Source organism: Synchiropus splendidus, chromosome 8 (assembly GCF_027744825.2).
Source record: "Synchiropus splendidus isolate RoL2022-P1 chromosome 8, RoL_Sspl_1.0, whole genome shotgun sequence".
NCBI lineage: Eukaryota > Metazoa > Chordata > Actinopteri > Syngnathiformes > Callionymidae > Synchiropus > Synchiropus splendidus.
In genome coordinates this window covers 17,686,859-17,706,055 of record NC_071341.1, presented here as the reverse complement: position 1 = coordinate 17,706,055, position 19,197 = coordinate 17,686,859, and the positions used below count along the sequence as shown (strand labels likewise).

General features: G+C 43.8%; 3 protein-coding genes across 4 annotated transcripts in view; all 3 read left to right on the top strand.

Moving 5' to 3' along the window:
- The first annotated feature begins 480 nt into the window (after positions 1-480).
- Positions 481-1,586, top strand: cldn8.1 (claudin 8.1). Its single transcript, XM_053873097.1, has one exon. It carries the CDS (start codon positions 587-589, stop codon positions 1,352-1,354), a length of 768 nt encoding a protein of 255 aa, XP_053729072.1. The 5' UTR covers positions 481-586; the 3' UTR covers positions 1,355-1,586.
- Positions 1,587-3,558: 1,972 nt separating this feature from the next.
- Positions 3,559-6,313, top strand: LOC128763884 (claudin-8-like). The gene has a single exon (XM_053873140.1). The coding sequence runs from the start codon at positions 3,639-3,641 to the stop codon at positions 4,698-4,700; it is 1,062 nt and encodes a 353-aa protein (XP_053729115.1). The 5' UTR covers positions 3,559-3,638; the 3' UTR covers positions 4,701-6,313.
- Positions 6,314-8,254: 1,941 nt separating this feature from the next.
- The window catches only part of LOC128764202 (glutamate receptor ionotropic, kainate 1), a 32,671-nt gene continuing 21,728 nt past the window's right edge, over positions 8,255-19,197 (top strand). The window contains exon 1 of one of the 2 annotated variants that reach the window (XM_053873763.1): positions 8,255-8,683. In XM_053873763.1, coding sequence (XP_053729738.1) covers positions 8,599-8,683 — 85 coding nt within the window. In that variant the 5' untranslated portion in view covers positions 8,255-8,598. The remainder of the gene's footprint in view (positions 8,684-19,197) is intronic. The other variant, XM_053873762.1, reaches the window with a different exon arrangement.

The window sequence follows — 19,197 nt, the reverse complement described above, 5'->3', positions numbered from 1 at the left end:
ACATTGTGTGCATTGGAGTTATGCATATTCACTTGTAATGAAGTGCTTAGTGAGGCAGTTAAACTGGTGTCCATAGAAGGGATCCAGTCAAACCTGGATCACACTGACTCACTCACGAGTCACACAACTCTGAGCTCAATTTCACCTGGAGATGAACAAAAGCCACTTCCTGTCTGGAAACATGAGACGACTGATCCATTTTGTATGGATTCTGGATTTTCATTTCAAAACAAGTACCTGCTAAAGTCCAGCCACCAAGTGCGACGCTGTTTTTAAACATGTGCACGAGGCGCGAATGTATCAGACTTTTCTGTTACTCGAATACTTTGTAAATTGAGAGTCTAGTGTGGACAAAATGGAAGGTGAACAATGAAAAAAAGACAGGCTTGAAGGGATCTGTCACCTGGCAACCGGTCTCAATTCCCACCCCTCCTGTAAAGCACACAGGGAGGAGGCCTCACAGGTGAAACATCCACAGGCTGCTCCTCCTCTCCCACTGCCATGCACCGCCAGAAATGAACGGCTTCCTCTTACGGTGAGTGCTCTGAAACCTATCGTCCAACTTGTCGAGGAATAAGCGGGGAGGATGGCCAACTCGGCGCTGGAGCTCGTGGCTCTCATCGTGACTCTCATCGGACTGGTGGGAACCGCGGCGAGCACCGGGATGCCGATGTGGAGGGTGACAGCCTTCATAGGGGAGAACATTATCGTCTTTGAGACCCGATACGAAGGCCTGTGGATGAACTGCTACCGGCAAGCCGACATCAGGATGCAGTGTAAGGTGTACGACTCCCTCTTGGCCCTGCCCCAGGACCTCCAGGCCGCAAGAGGACTCATGTGCTGCGCTCTGGCTCTGGGGGCGCTGGGGATGCTCTTCAGTCTGGTGGGGCTGCAGTGCACGTCGTGCATCCAGAACAACGACCGCGCCAAGAGGCTGGTCCTCATCCTGTCCGGGACCATGATCGTGATGGCGTGCATCTGCGTCATCATCCCCGTGTCCTGGACGGGCCATGTCATCATCAGGGACTTCTACAACCCCCTGCTGATCGACGCCCAGCGCAGGGAGCTCGGGGAGGCCCTCTACGTGGGCTGGGTGGCGGCTGCCTTTCTCTTCGTCGGGGGATGCTTGTTTATCTGCTGCAATATCCCGTCCGAGGAGAAGAGTCCGCAACGGTACATCTATACCCGGAACTCGGACTACACCATGTACACCCCCCAGCCTCCACAGCAACTCCAGCCTCAGCAACTGGTGATGCTTCCTCAACCGCAGCCCGTTCTATCCAGATACCCCTCCACCAACGGCACCTACCACTCCAGGTACCCCTCCGTACGCAGCGGCGTCGCTTATCTCTGAACACGGACCCAGACAGAACTGAACAACCGTGCTTTCTATTTAAATCCAGGCTTCTATGAATGAATAATTGGTAGAAATGTGATCATATCAGTGACTGCAAATGCCTGTGAATGATTTCTTTATCTTGTTGTATCTTGTTAAAAATCTTGTTTAAATATCTTGTTTTTTTATATGTTAGCACCATGCTTTTTTATGACACATATGCATGTTTGTGTATTACTTTACTAACAAAATAAAGGCATTTTTGTTTACATGAAGCATGTGACTAGTCATAAAATCGATGGGTTGAAAGGGCACCTGGTATGACACCACCACGAAACTGGCTGAGCAAACATGAGACGGAGATGTTGAAGGTGTGACCTACATAGTGTTTGCCTGGACAACATGGCCACCAAGGGTCGGCTCACATGATCAGGATTTGCAAGTCACTTTGGATGTTAAATGTCACCTTTGAATCGCGTTTTCACCACTCCAGATATAGTCAGATATACTCTGTGAGGCGTCAGAGCATCATGGAATATTGTAATTTATAATCTGTCAGGTGCATGCAGTTTACATGTCAAACACTCTGACGTATTTAGACAAACTGAGTGAGTCGACAAATGACAGCACATAAGTTTCCTTCATTTTTTAACATCTACATTGATATCTTTGTCCTCCTGTGGTCCTAAACTACTCAGTCCCTCCGGGAGTCTTTTTTTATTATTCGTAAACATAAAAAATAAGTCTTATAATATTTCACAGTATTAAGACTGAAGGACATTTGAAGACCGGGGTTGTTCATTAATATTAATATTAATATTAATATTAATATTAATATTAATATTAATATTAATATTAATATTAATATTAATATTAATATTAATATTAATATTAATATTAATATATAATATTAATATTAATATATGATATCAATGTTACTATTAATATTAATATTTGCGCACTGCACTAGTGAGTTTTGATTTTTAGTTCGGTCTATTCTACATTTCCGTCATGGGAATTGGGACATTCATGAATGGATTCTGAATCGCTCACGTCCGAACTGCGACCCTTGCATTGCAAATATCAGGTAGACGGTGGGACGAAAGGAGACTTAAGTGTTTGGTGGAATTGCCGGGAAACTTGCCATGATTGGACAAAAAAGAACTTGTGGATTGGTTGGAATTGTATTAATAGGTGCGATCGCAACATTGCCATTGCAGGGAGTTTAAAACGTTTCTCATAATTTGTGGCTTCAGCTTCTATCATTGAGTCACTGTGAAAACAGAGACAAATCCCCCTAAGTAGAACCACAGTGGGAGGAGCTGAGATCAGGGTGCCTCCTGAGGACCTCCCCAGTGAGATGTTCATGACAACAAGGAGGAAGGGATGAGAGAGGCTTCTTTATCCTGGTGGACCTGGGAACATGCTGCAGCTGTTAGTCTGGACCTGTATCTTTGACCTGACCTAAGATGAGCAAGAAATAATGGATGGAATTGCATCGGTTTTCCTACACACAACAGTTGTGAGAGTAGTTTGTGTCTTTCTCTTTGAGAGTGAATTATAGATTACTGTTCTGTTAATCCCCAGACAGTAAGTGGAGACCTGGCGTTGAGTATAAGTAAAGGAGAGAACTAAAAATCCATCTCTGGATATACCCCCTAAATGATGTGCGAGTACACTTGCTGTTGAAGGGAAAACTAGGGCAACAAAAAAACTCCACTGTAATGTATCGACTCAAACAGGATCCATTTTACAAGCCTATTTTTGTTGCCTCAAGCCAGTGATGAAGCCAGGAAACTTGGACAAGTGACTTGAGGAGGTTACAAAAACAACATCCAGGGTTCCACATGGTTGGAGTCATCTCTCCCCTCCAGTGGATCTAGAGTACTGCAATGTAAGAGCTCTATTTTGGGGTCGTTCAAACCATTGTCAGGGATTTTAGTGAAGACAATTTAGAAGAACTGTCTGTGGTCAGAAAGAATCTGACTCTCCCGACTCATGGGTCGTAGGCAGCTGGCAGCCTTTGAGCAACTAAACAAGGTCAGAGAAGTTTCAGGTTTCAGGTATTGGTAAATGTGACGACAAACTATCATGGCCAGGGAACCATAAACACTAAATAAGCCGAGCTCTGCAGAACCCGCATCCAAACGAACCAACCAGGAGCCTCTGAAGCAACATTCCCACAACAGACCTGCTCACCGTAAACACTTGCCTCAGACGAGGGTGAGACCTTCCTGGAGCACATCTCTGGAAAATGTGCTGGAAGTAGTTTAGAGTCCTGATCTGAGCTTGACTTGCCAGGATGATTCAAGGAGTTTCAGAGATCGCTGCGCTGTTGGTCGGCGTGGTCGGACTGATCGGAGCCGCAGCTGCTACCGGAATGCCCATGTGGAAGGTGACGGCCTTCATCGAGGAGAACATCATCGTGATGGAGACCCGCTGGGAGGGCTTGTGGATGAACTGCTACAGACAGGCCAACATCAGGATGCAGTGCAAGGTCTATGACTCCCTGCTGTTCCTTCCGTCGGAGCTACAGGCTGCGCGCGGACTCATGTGTTGCTCGCTGGCTCTCTCGGGAATCGGGCTGATCGTTGGTCTCACTGGGCTGCGATGCGTTTCCTGTTTTCGTGGCAACAGATGGGCTAAAACCTTGATGCTGATGGTGGCCGGGGTGATGCAGTTCCTGGCCTGTATCTGTGTCTTCATCCCCGTGTCCTGGACTGGCCATGTCATCATCAGGGACTTCTACAACCCCCTGCTGATCGACGCGCAGAGGAGAGAGTTGGGAGAAGCCCTCTACATCGGGTGGGTCGCCGGTGCCTTTCTTTTTTGCTCCGCTTTGCTGTTTGTCTGCCGCCGGCGACCAAAGGAGAAAGGATCTTTCGAGGTGTACCACCCGCCCAATCTGCTCAGCTACAAGGCGATACCAAGCAGGCAGGCCTTCGTCAACTACCGTCCCGTCTCCACTCTCTCCAGCCTGCAGTCCACGATGGCCCGGCCACCGCCGTTGAGCAACACCCCAGTTGGACCGCCGATCCCAAGTGTTCCTCAGCTGCTGGCAAACAACGGCGCTGTGATCAGCCCCCCGGTGGTTTACAACCCAGAAAGCGCTTCACTCCTGTATCAAGCCAGTTTAGCTCACCAGGCGTCTCTGAGGAGCAACCCGGTCGGAAGCCTGTACACGCCTGCAAACTCCCTGTACCTCAGCCAGAACACAGCTCCGTACTCACCAACGTACATTCCCTCCACGTCCTACCAGTCCAGCTTCCATCCAGTTCAACAGAACCCTGTTTTCATTGGATACAAACAGTCAACAGTGGAACCGGAGTCGTTCAGTGTGAGCAGCGCAGGCGTCTACATCTGAGCGGATGTTTGGGACACTGAAAAAAACTTTGTCAGTTAGTAACTTAAAAAAAAACAAACAAAATAATGGATTCCGAAAACAACTTTCAGGAAATGCTGAGTATGGGATGATTACATTTCAGCGAAGGAATATACTTGGAAACAAATGTAGTCATGGTCCAGTGAGGCTTCGTGAAACAGTGTCCTTATTTCTAGAGCTCAGTAGGTGGCGCTGTTGGCTTAAAAATTGAAATGGTTGTTCAAATCCAAAGAGTTAAGAGCAGAGAGCGCCATCTAGTCGAATCACAAATACTGTTTCATGAAGCCTTATTTGCCATCACAAGCCAAATGTCACCAGAAGATGAAAATACTTATTGTTACTTACTAACTTACTTGTGTTTTTCAGATTGTCAGGGTTCAAACTATGACCATCCCTGCTTTTTCACATGAACGCCATGTAACTGTCTCTAACTCAGTAAATAAAGTTTCATTTATCGTAACATATGCTCAGTCCAGTTAGCCATGAAATCATGAAAAATGTGGAACATCAATAGTTTAAAAATACAAAAAAATAATGTTTAATAATAATACATAATATTAATCATAAATGAATTGTTATTAACAATCATATTTTGTTATTGTTATTTTTTGTTTATATTATTTATAATAATAATAATAATAATAATAATAATTGAGTATGAGGTGGCAATTAACACTAACATGTTCCTTATTTTCATCATAATAAAATGTATCAAAAAATATTCATCATCATATTACTCTTTCATACGCAAGAACCTTACAACAAACAAAAAGAAAATTCCAATGAAGGAGAAGAATAATAAAATAAAAAGCAAGAAGTCGCTCAAACACGATCACATCAATGCACACACAGAATACATATTAGCTATGAATAAACTTCCTTATTTACATTAATCGTGATGTTGTGTTGAGTGAGCTTTTGGTGACCATTCCTGGGTTAAATGTAGTCGTGCTTAACAAGACATTAATATGTACTTTGAGTGAGTAATAACAGGGTAATATACTCCAAATACACATATGAATGAGCAGTTTATTTATGGCAGTATATGTTCCCTAATGTAAAGCGTGACCGCACACAGTACAAGATACAAAGATACAGATGTGTTTTTGTTGCTTTTATACTTTGATTCCGCTGAAAACGTTTCTTACTTTTAGAGGATTCCATGGGCTTCTGGTGAAAACACTCTCCTGCTAACAAGGATGATCATGGCTGAAAATAATGAGTAACAAAGAGCGAAGGCCTCCTCTGGTTTCTAGGTTAGAGCTGCTGTTTTGCTGAGTCCTCAGTGCTGGTGAGCAGCTGTAATATTTCCCAGGGTGGCGTCAGGTTTCCAAAGATACACAGGATTAGAGGGTTTCACTTGGCTGTGGGACCAACAGATAACGCGCCTGAATTCGAGATTACCACCTTAAAACGAAACAAAAAAAAAAGAAGGGTCAGGAGGAAGGACGTCTTCAGAGATGATATAATGAAGACAACGAGTGACTAAAATCCATCTGTGTTTGAGCAACAAGCACGTTGAAGGACGCACATACTGACCACTAGAGGTCGCTAAAAATCATGATGAAACTGTGACTATATATATATATATATATATATATATATATATATATATATATATGGCCACTCACCACTGGCCACTTAACATGAAGTGAAGGAGATAAATATTTTCTTTATTTTTTCTTTATTTTTTCTTTTATATATATATATATATATATATATATATATATATATATATATATATATATATATATATATATATATATATATATATAGATATAAAAGACAGTTATAGAAATGTAATTCATTGAATTTCATCCTATGCATCCTATGTCACAGGGGGCAGGGACACCCTGGACAGGATAGCAGCCCCTCACAGGTGACAGATGGATGGATATCTATCCATCATCTGATGGGTAGAACATTTCCCAGCTGCACTACCAGACAGAGAAACCCCCCAGTGACCTTTCCACCTCCACCCAAACAGCTCCATTTCATCAGAAAACTGGGGAAATATGAGCACAATGCATTTGTTTCTGACCACGAGACAGTGAGGCGGAGACAGTCTGAGGTAGTTAATCTTGCTGAGAGCGTCATGGACCAGTTTGAAGATTAGATTTGCGTTTCCATCAGGGCTGCAGCAAAGATTTAATCATTCCTCGGTGTACCAAAGCAAAGATGTTGTTGAGGTCGAATGTTGCCAGATTTGAAGTTAATCTTCAGGACGTATCCATGTTGGCGGATCAGCAGCTCGGCTGTGTCCTCAATTGAGCGGCTGCACGGGAGCCACGCTCACTGGAGTCAAGGCGGCAGCAGAGAGGCCAACAGGAAGCAGGGGTTATTTCAAAATAGAACAAGTCACGTGCGAAGATCAAAGAGGAAATACTGGCAAACAAACGGCACTTTGGCAGTTATTTTTGCAAAAATGGATTTATATTTTCATCAAAATATCAAATGTCTTTCTCACTGCCAACATTCCAAATGCGACTTCCTGGTATTTAAAGCAACAGATGTGAAGAATATACTGTATAAAATCACAGTGAAACGCACCATAAAAGCATAAATGAACAGTAAGGTGAGAAAAAAACATTAAAAACAAGCTGCAAGACAAAATAAAATGACGAATTTGAATTGAGTGGCCAGTGAATAATGTTTACAGCTGGTGTTTCAACTTCACCAGCTCTTGATCTAGTGTCACAATAAAATTGTAAAGAATTAAATTCGGCAACCTTTTTAGTTAAGTGCAACACCACCAAATGTTATAGGTCAGCGTGACACAGCAGGTGACTGAGGAGGCGCAGTATAGTACATGACTCATGTGTGACAAGGACCGGTAACATCCATCCTGGGTGTGGAAACACTTGCACTTGAAACTCTCCTCAAAGAAGAAAGATTTGATCTTATATTTCATGATGCCATTTTCATTCCCCATTCATTCCTCTCTTCTTCCATCTCCAAAATTCTTGGTCCAACTCTGTCTCTCCTCTCCAAGCCTCAAACTGACTCAACACTGACCACCTCATTCTCTTCATTTCTGACAGTCTTTTTTGCTGGAGCTCCTACATCTGATTTAATAATATCAATGTCCTCAACTGTCGTGACACTAGATTCTGCAATGTTGTGTCAACGTTTTTGCTGCAATATCCCAATACTTTATTGTGTCACATTGTCTTGATATTTGAATTTTTATATCAATATTTAATACATAGATACTTGGATATGCCGCTGCATGTGTAATGTGTTTAAAACCAATGTTTTCTTTTTGTGGGAAGGGAAAAATTCATTCCACTGTCCACTAACTGGACTGATGTCATAACAATACACTTGTTGTCATGCATATATTGTACTTCATTATGTGATTTTCCCCTTTAAATGAGGTTCTCACTACAATATATTGCTGAACTTATGGAATCACAATGTATGGTATGGTATCGTGCCAAGACCCAGCTGATTTTCAACCCCCCTTTTGCTTCCATCTACCAGCCCCACGGTCTTTTATTGTGAAGCCCTCAGCAGGATTGCTGTCACCCCGCCTCCTCAGCTTCACAGGAGGAGCACAGTGAGAGCAGTCTCTCCTCACTTGCATCCTCTGATTCAAGTCAGCGCCGGGAAAAAAAGAAAATGAGTGAAAAATGAATCCGGGAGACAAAAAGCTCAGCGACACGTGATGGATACAAGGAGGGAGTTGATCTGACGCCTTGCGAGAGGAGTTTTGTTTTGCTTTCTGTCTCTTGTTTTTCCACCAACATGAGTGAGAGAAGGATGAAGGTCTGCAGCCACTTTGTTTTTGTCGCGGATACAAGGACTGGCAAGTTGTCAGCATGAATAGCCGAGGGCAGGAAAACTGATAAATGTTACATCGGACACTGGAGGGAGGACCATGGCCAAGAGGAAGGGACTGTTATTCTCGCTGCTCTACTTTATGGCAGAGTTTTGGCTCAGTTCACCACAAGTCCTGAGGATTGGTGAGTTTTATCTCACATGTGCCTTTATGATTCATTTCATCACAGTCAATGGCTTTTTGTTCATCGTTGATCTGCTTTACGAGGAGAACTATAGAACTATAGATCTGACAGCGTTCTATCAATATAAACGCATGGCCATCTATAAGTGCGACCTGGATTCCAGAGACGCAGAATAAAAATACGTCTTCATATTGGTTCATCCAAAGTGGCGGCCCTTGACTGGGGCCCAGTCCTCGCAGCACCAGAGCCAGGAAGCGCTGGAGAGATTATGTCTTCCAGGTGACCTGGGAGCATCACGGTATTTCCCCAGAAGAATCACAGGTGGATTGACTTCAGATCTTCACACTGAAAACGATGCCAGCTGGAAGTTTGGAGTTTCTTCTGAATTATTCTGAGAAATGTTTTTAAAAAGCTTAGCTCAAAAGATGGGTTGGATTATTTGTTTGTTGACAAAGCTAGGTTTTCATGTAGGTAGCATCTAAATGGTTATACAAGTCAAGTATTATATAAGTTTCTATTAAAATGGAGCGTTTGCATGAGTGAAAAAGGCCATCTGAATGATAATATATTTTTCCAAAATAAAGTGTCAGTCATACATTTAATTTCAATCTGACATGTTGGGTCATGATGGAAAGAAGGAGCTCTCAGATACAAGCAGAAATGAGTTTCTTTTGACGGGCGGAAGGTGCCTCCCATAGAGATGGGGTGAGGAGCTCTGTCACTCGGGAGAGACTCGGATTAGAGCTGCTGCTAAATGGAGCCAGATGAGGTGGTTTGTGGTCGTCTATGAGGACGCCCCGCTCAGACGCCTCACTCTGCAGTAGGGCTGAACGATATATTGCAATGTCAAACCAAGGCATCCACAAACGCAAATGTGGAGCTACGACCAGACAACCGAAGAGTTTATTGAGAGAAACCGCGGCCATGCAGGAGAGGGTTTGTGGTCAAGTGAGAGGAACATCAGCTGGAATGAAGTCAACATAAATTGATCGCTCTCCGACACCATGTGTGTGGAAGGACGACAGGCGCGGCGCGGACAGGTTAGATCCACCGGAATCAGACATGACAGACCTTTATCACCGCTACTGTGCAAGGATTGAAGCAAGGACTGAAAGGCAGCTAAGACAGCGGATGCCTCAGTGGCGAAAACTAAAGTTTTAAAGAATCCATAGTCGACACTTTTGTCAGTCTATGTCAACACCACACAACTGATCTTGGGAGGCCTATGTTATCTCGATATGGAGAGATCCGACAGGCAGAAATTCTGTCCATATCGTTCAGCCCTACTTGGAGGTGCTTCAGGAATGGCCAGCTGGGAGGAGACCAAGCAGTCGACCCAGTGGAGAGATTATTATTATTCTCTTCACTAGCCTGGGACCGTGTCGGGACCCCCAGTCAGACCTGGCAGACACTGCCCAGCAGAAGGAAGTTAGGTGCTCCCAGTTGTAGCTGCTGCCCCCGCGACCCTACAATGGATAAGATGGAAGGATAGAACTAACATCCAACATAACAACTCTCTCTCAATGTGGTCTGAGGGATGGAAACAAAGCAGAGAGGAGAATAAATTTTATCATTTCTGAAGTTTCGACCGTGACATTACACTTCTATGCCTGTTATTTCATGACTTCTGAGGGTGTTTGCTTCTGAATTAGTAAAAACCAAAATTAAAACATAAAACATCATTTACCGTACTGATCAGATATATTTATTGAGTTGTTTCAAGTAAGATTCAGGAGGTTTTTTCGCCACACATACGGTTATACGCGGTACAACGCATGGTGAAATTCTTTGGGTCCCTGCATCCAATAGAAAAAATGCACACTATAATAATAAAAGTAAACTATAAAACAACCGTATAAAAACAACAGTGCATAGCAAAAATAAAATAAAATAAGTCAGTAAAAATAAAATAAAATAATAGTGCATAAGTGCATAAATCACAACTGAGAAAACAATTCAGTGCTGAGATTCCCCAGTTCATAAATGGATGGAAACAGCCGGTGCAGCTGTGATGAGGATGGAGTCATATTTGTTCACTAAGGTTGAAGCAACACCAACAAGGCTTATTGAAACTTTGACCAGCATTAACAAGCTCTAAAGTCGCCTTGTAAAACTACTGGTAGTTTACTAAACTCATTTGAAGGACTTTGAGGCAAAAGCTTTCCACCGTCAACAGTTTTATCTCCCCCCTCCACATGCCATGCTTTTTAACCTCCAGCCTCATAACACACGCTTAAAACAACAATGAGCTTCAAAAGTTGGCACTTCCTTTCTTCTCCCACTTCTTTGCCTCAATAATTAGACCAAAAGACCCTGTGCGTGGTTCAATTCCCCTGCCACCCATGATGCAACCGACAATAATACAATGACATCGGCTGCTACCACATGAGCTCCATGCTCTTCTCCCATCGGTATTCCAGTGTTCCTCTCACCAGACAGCAGATTGCATCACCCCCCACCTCCCCCACCCAAAAAAAAAAGTCTCTACGTTGAAGGCCTCGGGGTACTCTCTTGCTCGGAACGCCCGGGGACCTGGTGAATATTCTTCTAAAGTCATTCCACTTCAAAGACTTGGAATGATCAAACTTGAGGAGTTGACTTCGGCTGGTGCCCCCCCACCCCCTCCACTCTAACAGTCCTAATCTGGCCTGTATATTGTTAATCTCCCTAAATCATCTATCACTCTCCGAGGCCACCTAATCTCCATCGTTCTCTTCATGACCACATCATAATCTCTCCCATATGGTACGTGGCTCGCCTCAATTAACATTGCTCTGACTTTGGCAAGAGCTGGGATCAGATGGCGGCTGGCTTCCACTCTCCTCGCTGGGGTTTGATCATAATGGTGACCGACCCCTTTCAAGCCTGAAAGCAACCGATGCTAATCTTCTTTGTGAGGAACGTCCACCTGAAAATAAGGCGCATGAACGTGTTGTGTGTTTCGGAAAATGGAGGGTGGATAACACCGGTAGAGCCTGTGAATCGTCCCCAACGTTGTCGAGAGACTTGTTTAAGCCTGTGGAACTCGACTAGAACTCTGGTCTGATCTCTGGACTTGCCAAGTGAGTCTGAACTCTAGAACCCGACCATGACTGCCGGGCAATAAAGGCGGAAATGTCTTGTTCAGGTTGGGTGAAAGAGTTCAAGTATATTCAGGTCTTGGAGATGAGTGAGGGGATGTAGCATGAGAATGACAGGTGGATCAGTGCAGAGCCGAAAGGCTAAGCTCACATTTCATTGCTAGAGTTAGTCTGCGCTTCAGGGTGTCTGGACTCTCCTGTGTGAGAAGCTCAGCCATCTGGAAGAGACTGAAGTCTGCTCCCTGAGGTGGCTCGGGTGTCTTGTCAACATGTGTCCTGGAAGCCCATGTACAACTACGGGAGGAGGTCGCAGGACACACTTAAGGAGGACATGCCTCTTTGTTAACCTAGGAAACCCTTTAGGGTTTTAAGGAAAGAGAAGTCTAGGTTTCTTTACTTCAGCTGCTGCCCCTGTGACCTGACCTTGGGAACAGTAGGAAAATGCTTGGATGGAAGGACAAACATTGCACGTGAATTTGGGGTTGGATTGGGGTCCCGGTACCTTGAGTTAGACCTGTGCTCAATACAGTGACACCATCAGACAAGAGCCCATCTTAATGCTGTACAAATGTGTGATCCATTCTCGGCAAATGCTTCAAATGAAAGGTGCTGTTGGCTGCAGCACTGATGCCTTGGGTGAGTTTCTCGCAGCCACTTGGCTAACAGAGAGACTTCAGTGCTCCAGATCAAACGGAGATAGTAGACGGGTTTGGACCTCCGAATTCATTCACAGTCTGGCAGCGGCCCAGGTTGGAGTGGCACTGGTGGGTTTGTTTGGGCGGAGAAGGGAGGTGTCGCTGGGACGGGGCCCAGCGATGGAAAACACTACGTCATTGTGTCCCGTTGCTTTGAAAAGGCTCCTGTTTGTGTCCTCACACCATGTCAGCTTCAGGATCACCACAGGCAGCACGAGGTCCGAAACTGGTGCTTTCATGACACGGAACCAGAGAAGTCTCACATTACTGGAGCTTGCTCTCGTGACCTCCCAGCGTGCATCACTTCTCATCGTTGTCTGGCCTCGTAACGTCGATGGAAACTCAGTGATCCTGAAAATGATATTGAAACCTTATTAACGCTAACAATGACTTCAAATCCGTTGCAGTGACTGGAAATCATTCACGTCACTTACTCAGCCTTGTTTTCCTGTGGCAGCACCAAATGCACAGTGGTAATTACGTCCATACATAACATGAAATAGACTGATGCCGGAGGAGAGGGATGTTCTGGAATGCTATAGTCAGAGTGGGCACACTCCTTCCAGGAGATGGTGATGTTGCAAACTATCACTTTCCACCGATCGCTTTTATCCCGCTCTCCACGCAACAGGTGCGGCATCATATTCTCTCCCTCATTGTTGAGGTGACGTCATGCGCAACGGCAAACGCTCACATTTGTGATGCAAGGGTCGCGATTCGGATGTGAGCGATTCTGAATTCAGGAATGTCCAAACTCCCATGACTGAAATGTAGAACAGACGGAACTAAAAAGCAGAACTCACTAGCGCAGCACGTCGTCACCCGAACACTATACGGGGCGGGCCAAAACAAACATGGCTGACCGTGAGATCCATCTCTCTCCAGGCTACTTCTGATACTTTCAGTCTCCACCCTCGTGAGGAGCTCTGTAACTAAACAACGAGCACTCACTACATGCCTCCCGGAAACTACGCACGGAATATCGTCATAAAAAAGATGGACTTATTTTATCATCATCCTTTATTTAGCATGTACATTTTTTTATTGTGTGAAAATGTTATTTGCACTTATGTATTTGCTTTGTGTGAATAAAGCATATTTGATTAAAATCATTGTAGATTCGGCCAAAATCTCACTAGTTTTTTAACAAGCTCATTGACAAAAGTCCTTATTTCTTGTCATGTTGTTCCAGAACTACAAATAATTTTCTGTTTGATAAATAGTTCTAGATACCTAGAAGAAAACTAAGTTTGGCTTCTTATACCTGCCGTCTTGTTGTTCTGTCATTACCAACGTTGGTGAGCCCAAATCACCCAGTACAGCTTTTGTCTTTCAGCTCAGCTCTTTATTCACCAGTCACATAGTACTCATGACTGATGAACTGTAAACTGATCTTCCTGTCCCTCACTCACGAACAAGACCCCAAGATAACTGAAGACCACATCTCTAAACTGAACTGGACATTTCAGCCTTTTATGAATAATAAAAGTCAATTATTTAGCGATATGATGAAGAAATGATGGAGAAATGACAACACGCAAGTGAGAATTACAATTCCTGCCAACCAAAATAAAATTAAGAGTTAAGTCGTAAAGCAGCTATTTCTGTCCTCGCATTACAGCCATGTCAGCATGTAGTTTTATTATTCACACTTTCAATCCATATCAATTTCACCGCATAGGAGAACCGCTGCTGAAAGTGGCAGGAGAAAGCAGTAAAGTTTTTTGGAGAAAAAAAGACAAAAACAAAGAATCTCAAATTCTAAGAGAACAACTTTACAAAAACGTCAGTGCTAAATGATGAATAAAGTATAAATCATGAGACTTATATCTTCTCTTTTTTCAGTGAAAAAAAACATTTTTTTTTGCTGGGATGCACATCATAATTTAAAAACCCTCATAATACTTCTTCCTGCTCTTTTGTGCATTTCAATAACTATTTTACAAGGAAGTATTTTATCATCAGAAAACACATGGATCCTCCAGAGAGCCGAAAAGGTGGTGCAGAAACCCCAGTGATTTCTGAATTCGAACCATTCTTGATGCATTTCCATCATGACATGGAAGCACCTGTGTCACTCCGTCCCGCCGCTTGCTCAACAGCAGTCAACTGAGGGAACACACTGATCTGCGCGTGATCAGCAACCCGACAACGGCACATTATTATTCACTTCATCCGCTGCGTATTTCACAAATGACTTCAAGTCACAGTGTTCCCTTTTTTTTATTTCTTCTACATAAAACATGGAGCAGATTCTAATGATGCACTGAGCCATGAGCTCGTGACCCATTTCTTGAGATGCACACAGAAAAAAACAAAACAGACGGAGGGTTTGTTTACAAGCGCTGTGAGCCGTGTCTTAAATTAAAATATCAATCATACATAATTATGTAATACATTCTGAGTTGATTGATCTGTGGGGTTAGCACCTGGCTAAGCTAGCTTTGTTATTCTTGTATAATAATTGTTTACTTGGTTGGAAATTTATGAGCATGACTCATTAGAGGCAAAAAAAACAACAGTTGACACACAGAATGCCGACAGGGAACAGTTGAAAGACTGGTTACACAACTAATAGCTACATATTGATGGCCTCACGTTGTTGTCGCCAAATCCAGCGAGGATCAAAAGGACATCTTCCATTGTGGCGCTGAATCGTTAGACTTGTCAATAAACCCCAAGCGATGTTTCTGAACTGAGTGGTAGTCAGCATTAACCCCACTCAAGCTCCAAATCCCATCATGCTCTGGTGCCTCAAGCATTCCCGCCATGACTTCACGGCCAAAAATGCCGCTACAAAAAAAGATTTGAAAAACAAAATGTGGTGAAAGTTGCGATCATTTATGGTTCTGAAACAAGATGGGAAATAAGGACCTTTGCAAAGTAGCTTGTAAAAAAGTAGTGTTGGTTTTTTTTTTGCCCAAAAGAAGCTCCAGGCTGCGAGGAGTTTCACAAAATATGCTTTATCTGCAAAATGCAATGAGTTTTCAAGTGCAAAGACACACACACAAACACAAAATGAGACACAACATATGATGTTCTGTGAGTAGTTTCCAGGCTGACAGCGTGTAGTTAGCACTCGTTTTGTTACGGAGCTCCTCACAAGGGCGGAGACGTTTGGATGGGCGGAGTCTGTCAGGTAAAGGTGGGCAATGTTTGTGAGCGTGTGTGAGACCGGAGTTGTTCACCTGTTCATGAATACAGCCAATGAAAACAGTAGCTTGTCAGCGTGTCAGCAGCCTGGAGAGAGACGGAGCTCGCTGTCAGCCATGTTTGTTTATGTCCATCCCATATAGTGTTCGGGTGACGACGTGCTGCACTAGTGAGTTCTGGTTTTTAGTTATGTCTATTCTACATTTCAATCTTGGGAATTTGGACATTTATGAATAAATTCAGAATGACTCACCTCCGAATTGCGACCCTTGCATCGTAAATGTGAGCGTTTGGCGTCACACAGGGCTTGTTCTCAACAATGAGGGAGGAAATATGATGCCGCGCGTGCGATGTAGAGGGCGGGCGAAAGCAGGAAATAGCTTGAAGAGAGATGGATCTTGTGGTCAGCCATGTTTGTTTACACCTTCTCCGTATAGTGTAATATATCATGGAAATTTGGACATTTATGAATGGATTCAGGATCCTTCATGTCTGAATCGTAACCCTATGTCTCAACAAGGAGGGAGGAAATGTGATGCCTCGTAAAGGGGTGGGGTTAAAGAGACTAAAGTGATTGGTGGAATTGGAGGGAAAGTGGTGGTGATAGGACAAAATTGTTTTGACTTATGGGAGAGAGAAGTGATCCCACGCCCCCTGGCCAAGCGGTGTTTAACTCGACGGTACATATGCTCAGAATTTCCGGAACATTTCCGAAATTACCATATGGTACAATGTTCATCTCCACAAGAGCCGGAGACCCAAAAAAAACTGCCCTCTTATTCGAGATAATACCAGCCAGACAGCTGTCACACAAGAGAAACATTAACCTGTAGCAAAGGACACAAGCGCAGGGAGGGCGAGATATAAGATGGTAACACTGGTTGTCATGGCGCCTCTCATTACCGGCAGCTACGGAACACTTCCTCCCCAGGGATGGAAGCTATTGAAATGGCATATGGCATGTTCAAGGTTCATTTGAAAGGCTGCCTCTTATAGGAGGTTCTAAAATACATGATGGCAATGCGTCACACGCGGCGCTCAGCGGTGTGTGGAGTGTGATGTGCCGATCGGTGGCTGATCCCGTCCACTGACCAAAGCAGGAACATGAAAATGATCCACCAGATGATTTACTGCGTCTGCACTCACTCGTGTCAGGACAGAAACAATGGCGTGGAACATAGGCAGCAGGGCGATCTAAACAAATGGCAATGCAGGAAAAGACAGTGGCTGCGGATGATTGGTGTTCAGCAACCACAATGTTGACAACTATTGAGCGTCCACTTCTGCACGAGTCAGCCACCACTTTCTCTCCTCTACATGTGTCCAAACCATCCATCTGCCTTAACTTGGTCTCCACATGTCCCTCTGAACAACCTCAGTATCTCCTCATCTTCTCAGACTCTTCTAAACTACACATCATGACAGTTAACACTAAAGTACTGTAAAATTCCTGCTACTTCTACTCGGATGCCACAGTCCCCTGCTCCGTTCCTACCCTGGCTGCACTCTCTTCTTCACCTCCCCTGACATTAAGATAAAGATAAATCATGAAACTGCAAACCTTGTGGTAGCAAAGCAGTGTATCGATCTACGTACTTAATCTCTTTGTGTAAATTGTCATACTGATCCAACTCCGTGAGTCAATCATTCCATTTCGAGGAATGAAGCCTCCAGTATAACAATGGCTGCCTCGTTCCAGATGTTTCGGTGGCTAAGGTGGGTCCTGGGAATGATAAAACGTGAATATAGCGCTGTAGCAGATGGTGTTGATTTCCCATCTCAGATGTAACTATGTGGCTCCGAAACCAAGGTTTTTATTAAAGAAGAAAATGCAGTGATGCTGATCATTGTTTTCTGATGGAAATGAGCCCAGATTGGACCAATGGTCACCATCTGAGACTCAACATAAACAACAGAGAATATAGGATCCTTCCTGCCTGAGCTGGAACTGAGGAGATGGATTCATTTGATCTCCACTCTGGGATGTTTCACACCAATAAATAAACAATATAGTTGATCATCTGGAACATCTGGCATTTAATTTAACGTTGAGATTTCAACAGTATAAAGTTGACATAACATTACAAGGCTAAAATACCATGACTGCTACACGGTGTTTACATTTTTTCATTGACAGTGGTGCTTCTGCTTTCTTGTATCTTAAAGTTCCTGAGCTTTGTCTTCGAAGCTGGCCATTTTAGATTGTTTATGGTCAGTTTCTGTGTTGACAGTGGAAGTTATTAGTGTCAGAGCCCTAATGTGTATGTCGGACCAGAACAGGCAAACCATCAGCAATTTACTACAGAAGGTCAAAATGACAATATAAAAGCACTAGGAGTCTAAATAGCTCAAAAAGATACAAAAGTACAAAAACCAAAGCGTCCGCCAAAGCGGGGATAAAACACAACCACGGGATCCAAAGGATCTGAACCATAAAGACGGGCAGAAGTCAGAACATTCACGCTGTAAATAATTACTACTAAAGCAATGCTGTCAGTTGAAGATACGATGAGTTGCACTGGGGCCTTTACCAGTCGAGACAGTCTGACAGAGGAGCCTTAGACAGGGTGGTTCACAAGTAAATGCCATGGTTGAGGTACAGCTTGGTCCCAGCTGTACTGGATCTCATAAACAGAGGAGAAGGAAGGGAAAATGTGGCGCCAAAATAAAAGCCTATCATCAGAGCTCTAGACCTTTGGATTACTAGCACGGACAGAGCTTCACCCTCTGATGAGCTATGTCCTCCGGTAGATGTGAGTAGCAAGGTAACCAAATACATTTCTAGAAATCAGCAAAATAAATGAATTTCCAGGAGCCATAGTCCCGGGTTTGGGATGCCTAGTTTACCGACTGGGATGGGTGGAGCTCATGGGACCAGCTCTTGTGCTGCGGCTATCAGCTCGGATAGAAAGGTGTATCTCCGACCAGGGAAAGGGACCACTCTCAGCATGTTGGACTGCAAGGATACCAAGAATTGGAACTCTCTAAAGAGCTATTCCGTACCCCTATTTGGACATAATGGAGCCAATATTGGAGGGGAAATGTTTCGCCCGGACCTCATGCCTCACATGAACAGTATTTAATGAACTGTTCAAGATTCGTCGCTGGCTCTGGCTGATCACTGAGCAACTCTTGCTATATTCCAACAAAAGTACAGTATATTAGTTGAACATGCAGAGGATGTCATTGGGACAAGACTAGAAGTGAGTATAGGAGAGTGAGGCAAAGTTTGGGAGACTGGGAAGACGAATGTTAGCAGTGGAAGTGCTGGGCAAAAGAAGAAGAGGACGACACCTTTTGGTTTATAGATGAGATAAAAAGGGACAGGATGCTGAGGGTTGTGACTGGGAGGATTCGCTGTTACCTTGTGAGTATCGCCGAAGGACAAAGAAGAATATCCTGTTAGATGAGACTAGTCGAAAACATTTGTACTCGCGCCCCGTGTTCACCAAACGTGGATCTCAAAGCAAGACCAAACGTTTCCCCTAAACACAGAATACAGCAGTACTTTAGCTTGACTTTGCACCAATTTATGAATTTTCTTTGTGTTGCGAGCTGAAATTTGAGTTATGTTTTTAATTAAAGA

Excerpts from the sequence above, each read along its gene's own strand:
- cldn8.1 (XM_053873097.1), top strand. The coding sequence starts at position 587 with ATGGCCAACTCGGCGCTGGAGCTCGTGGCTCTCATCGTGACTCTCATC.
- LOC128763884 (XM_053873140.1), top strand. The coding sequence starts at position 3,639 with ATGATTCAAGGAGTTTCAGAGATCGCTGCGCTGTTGGTCGGCGTGGTC.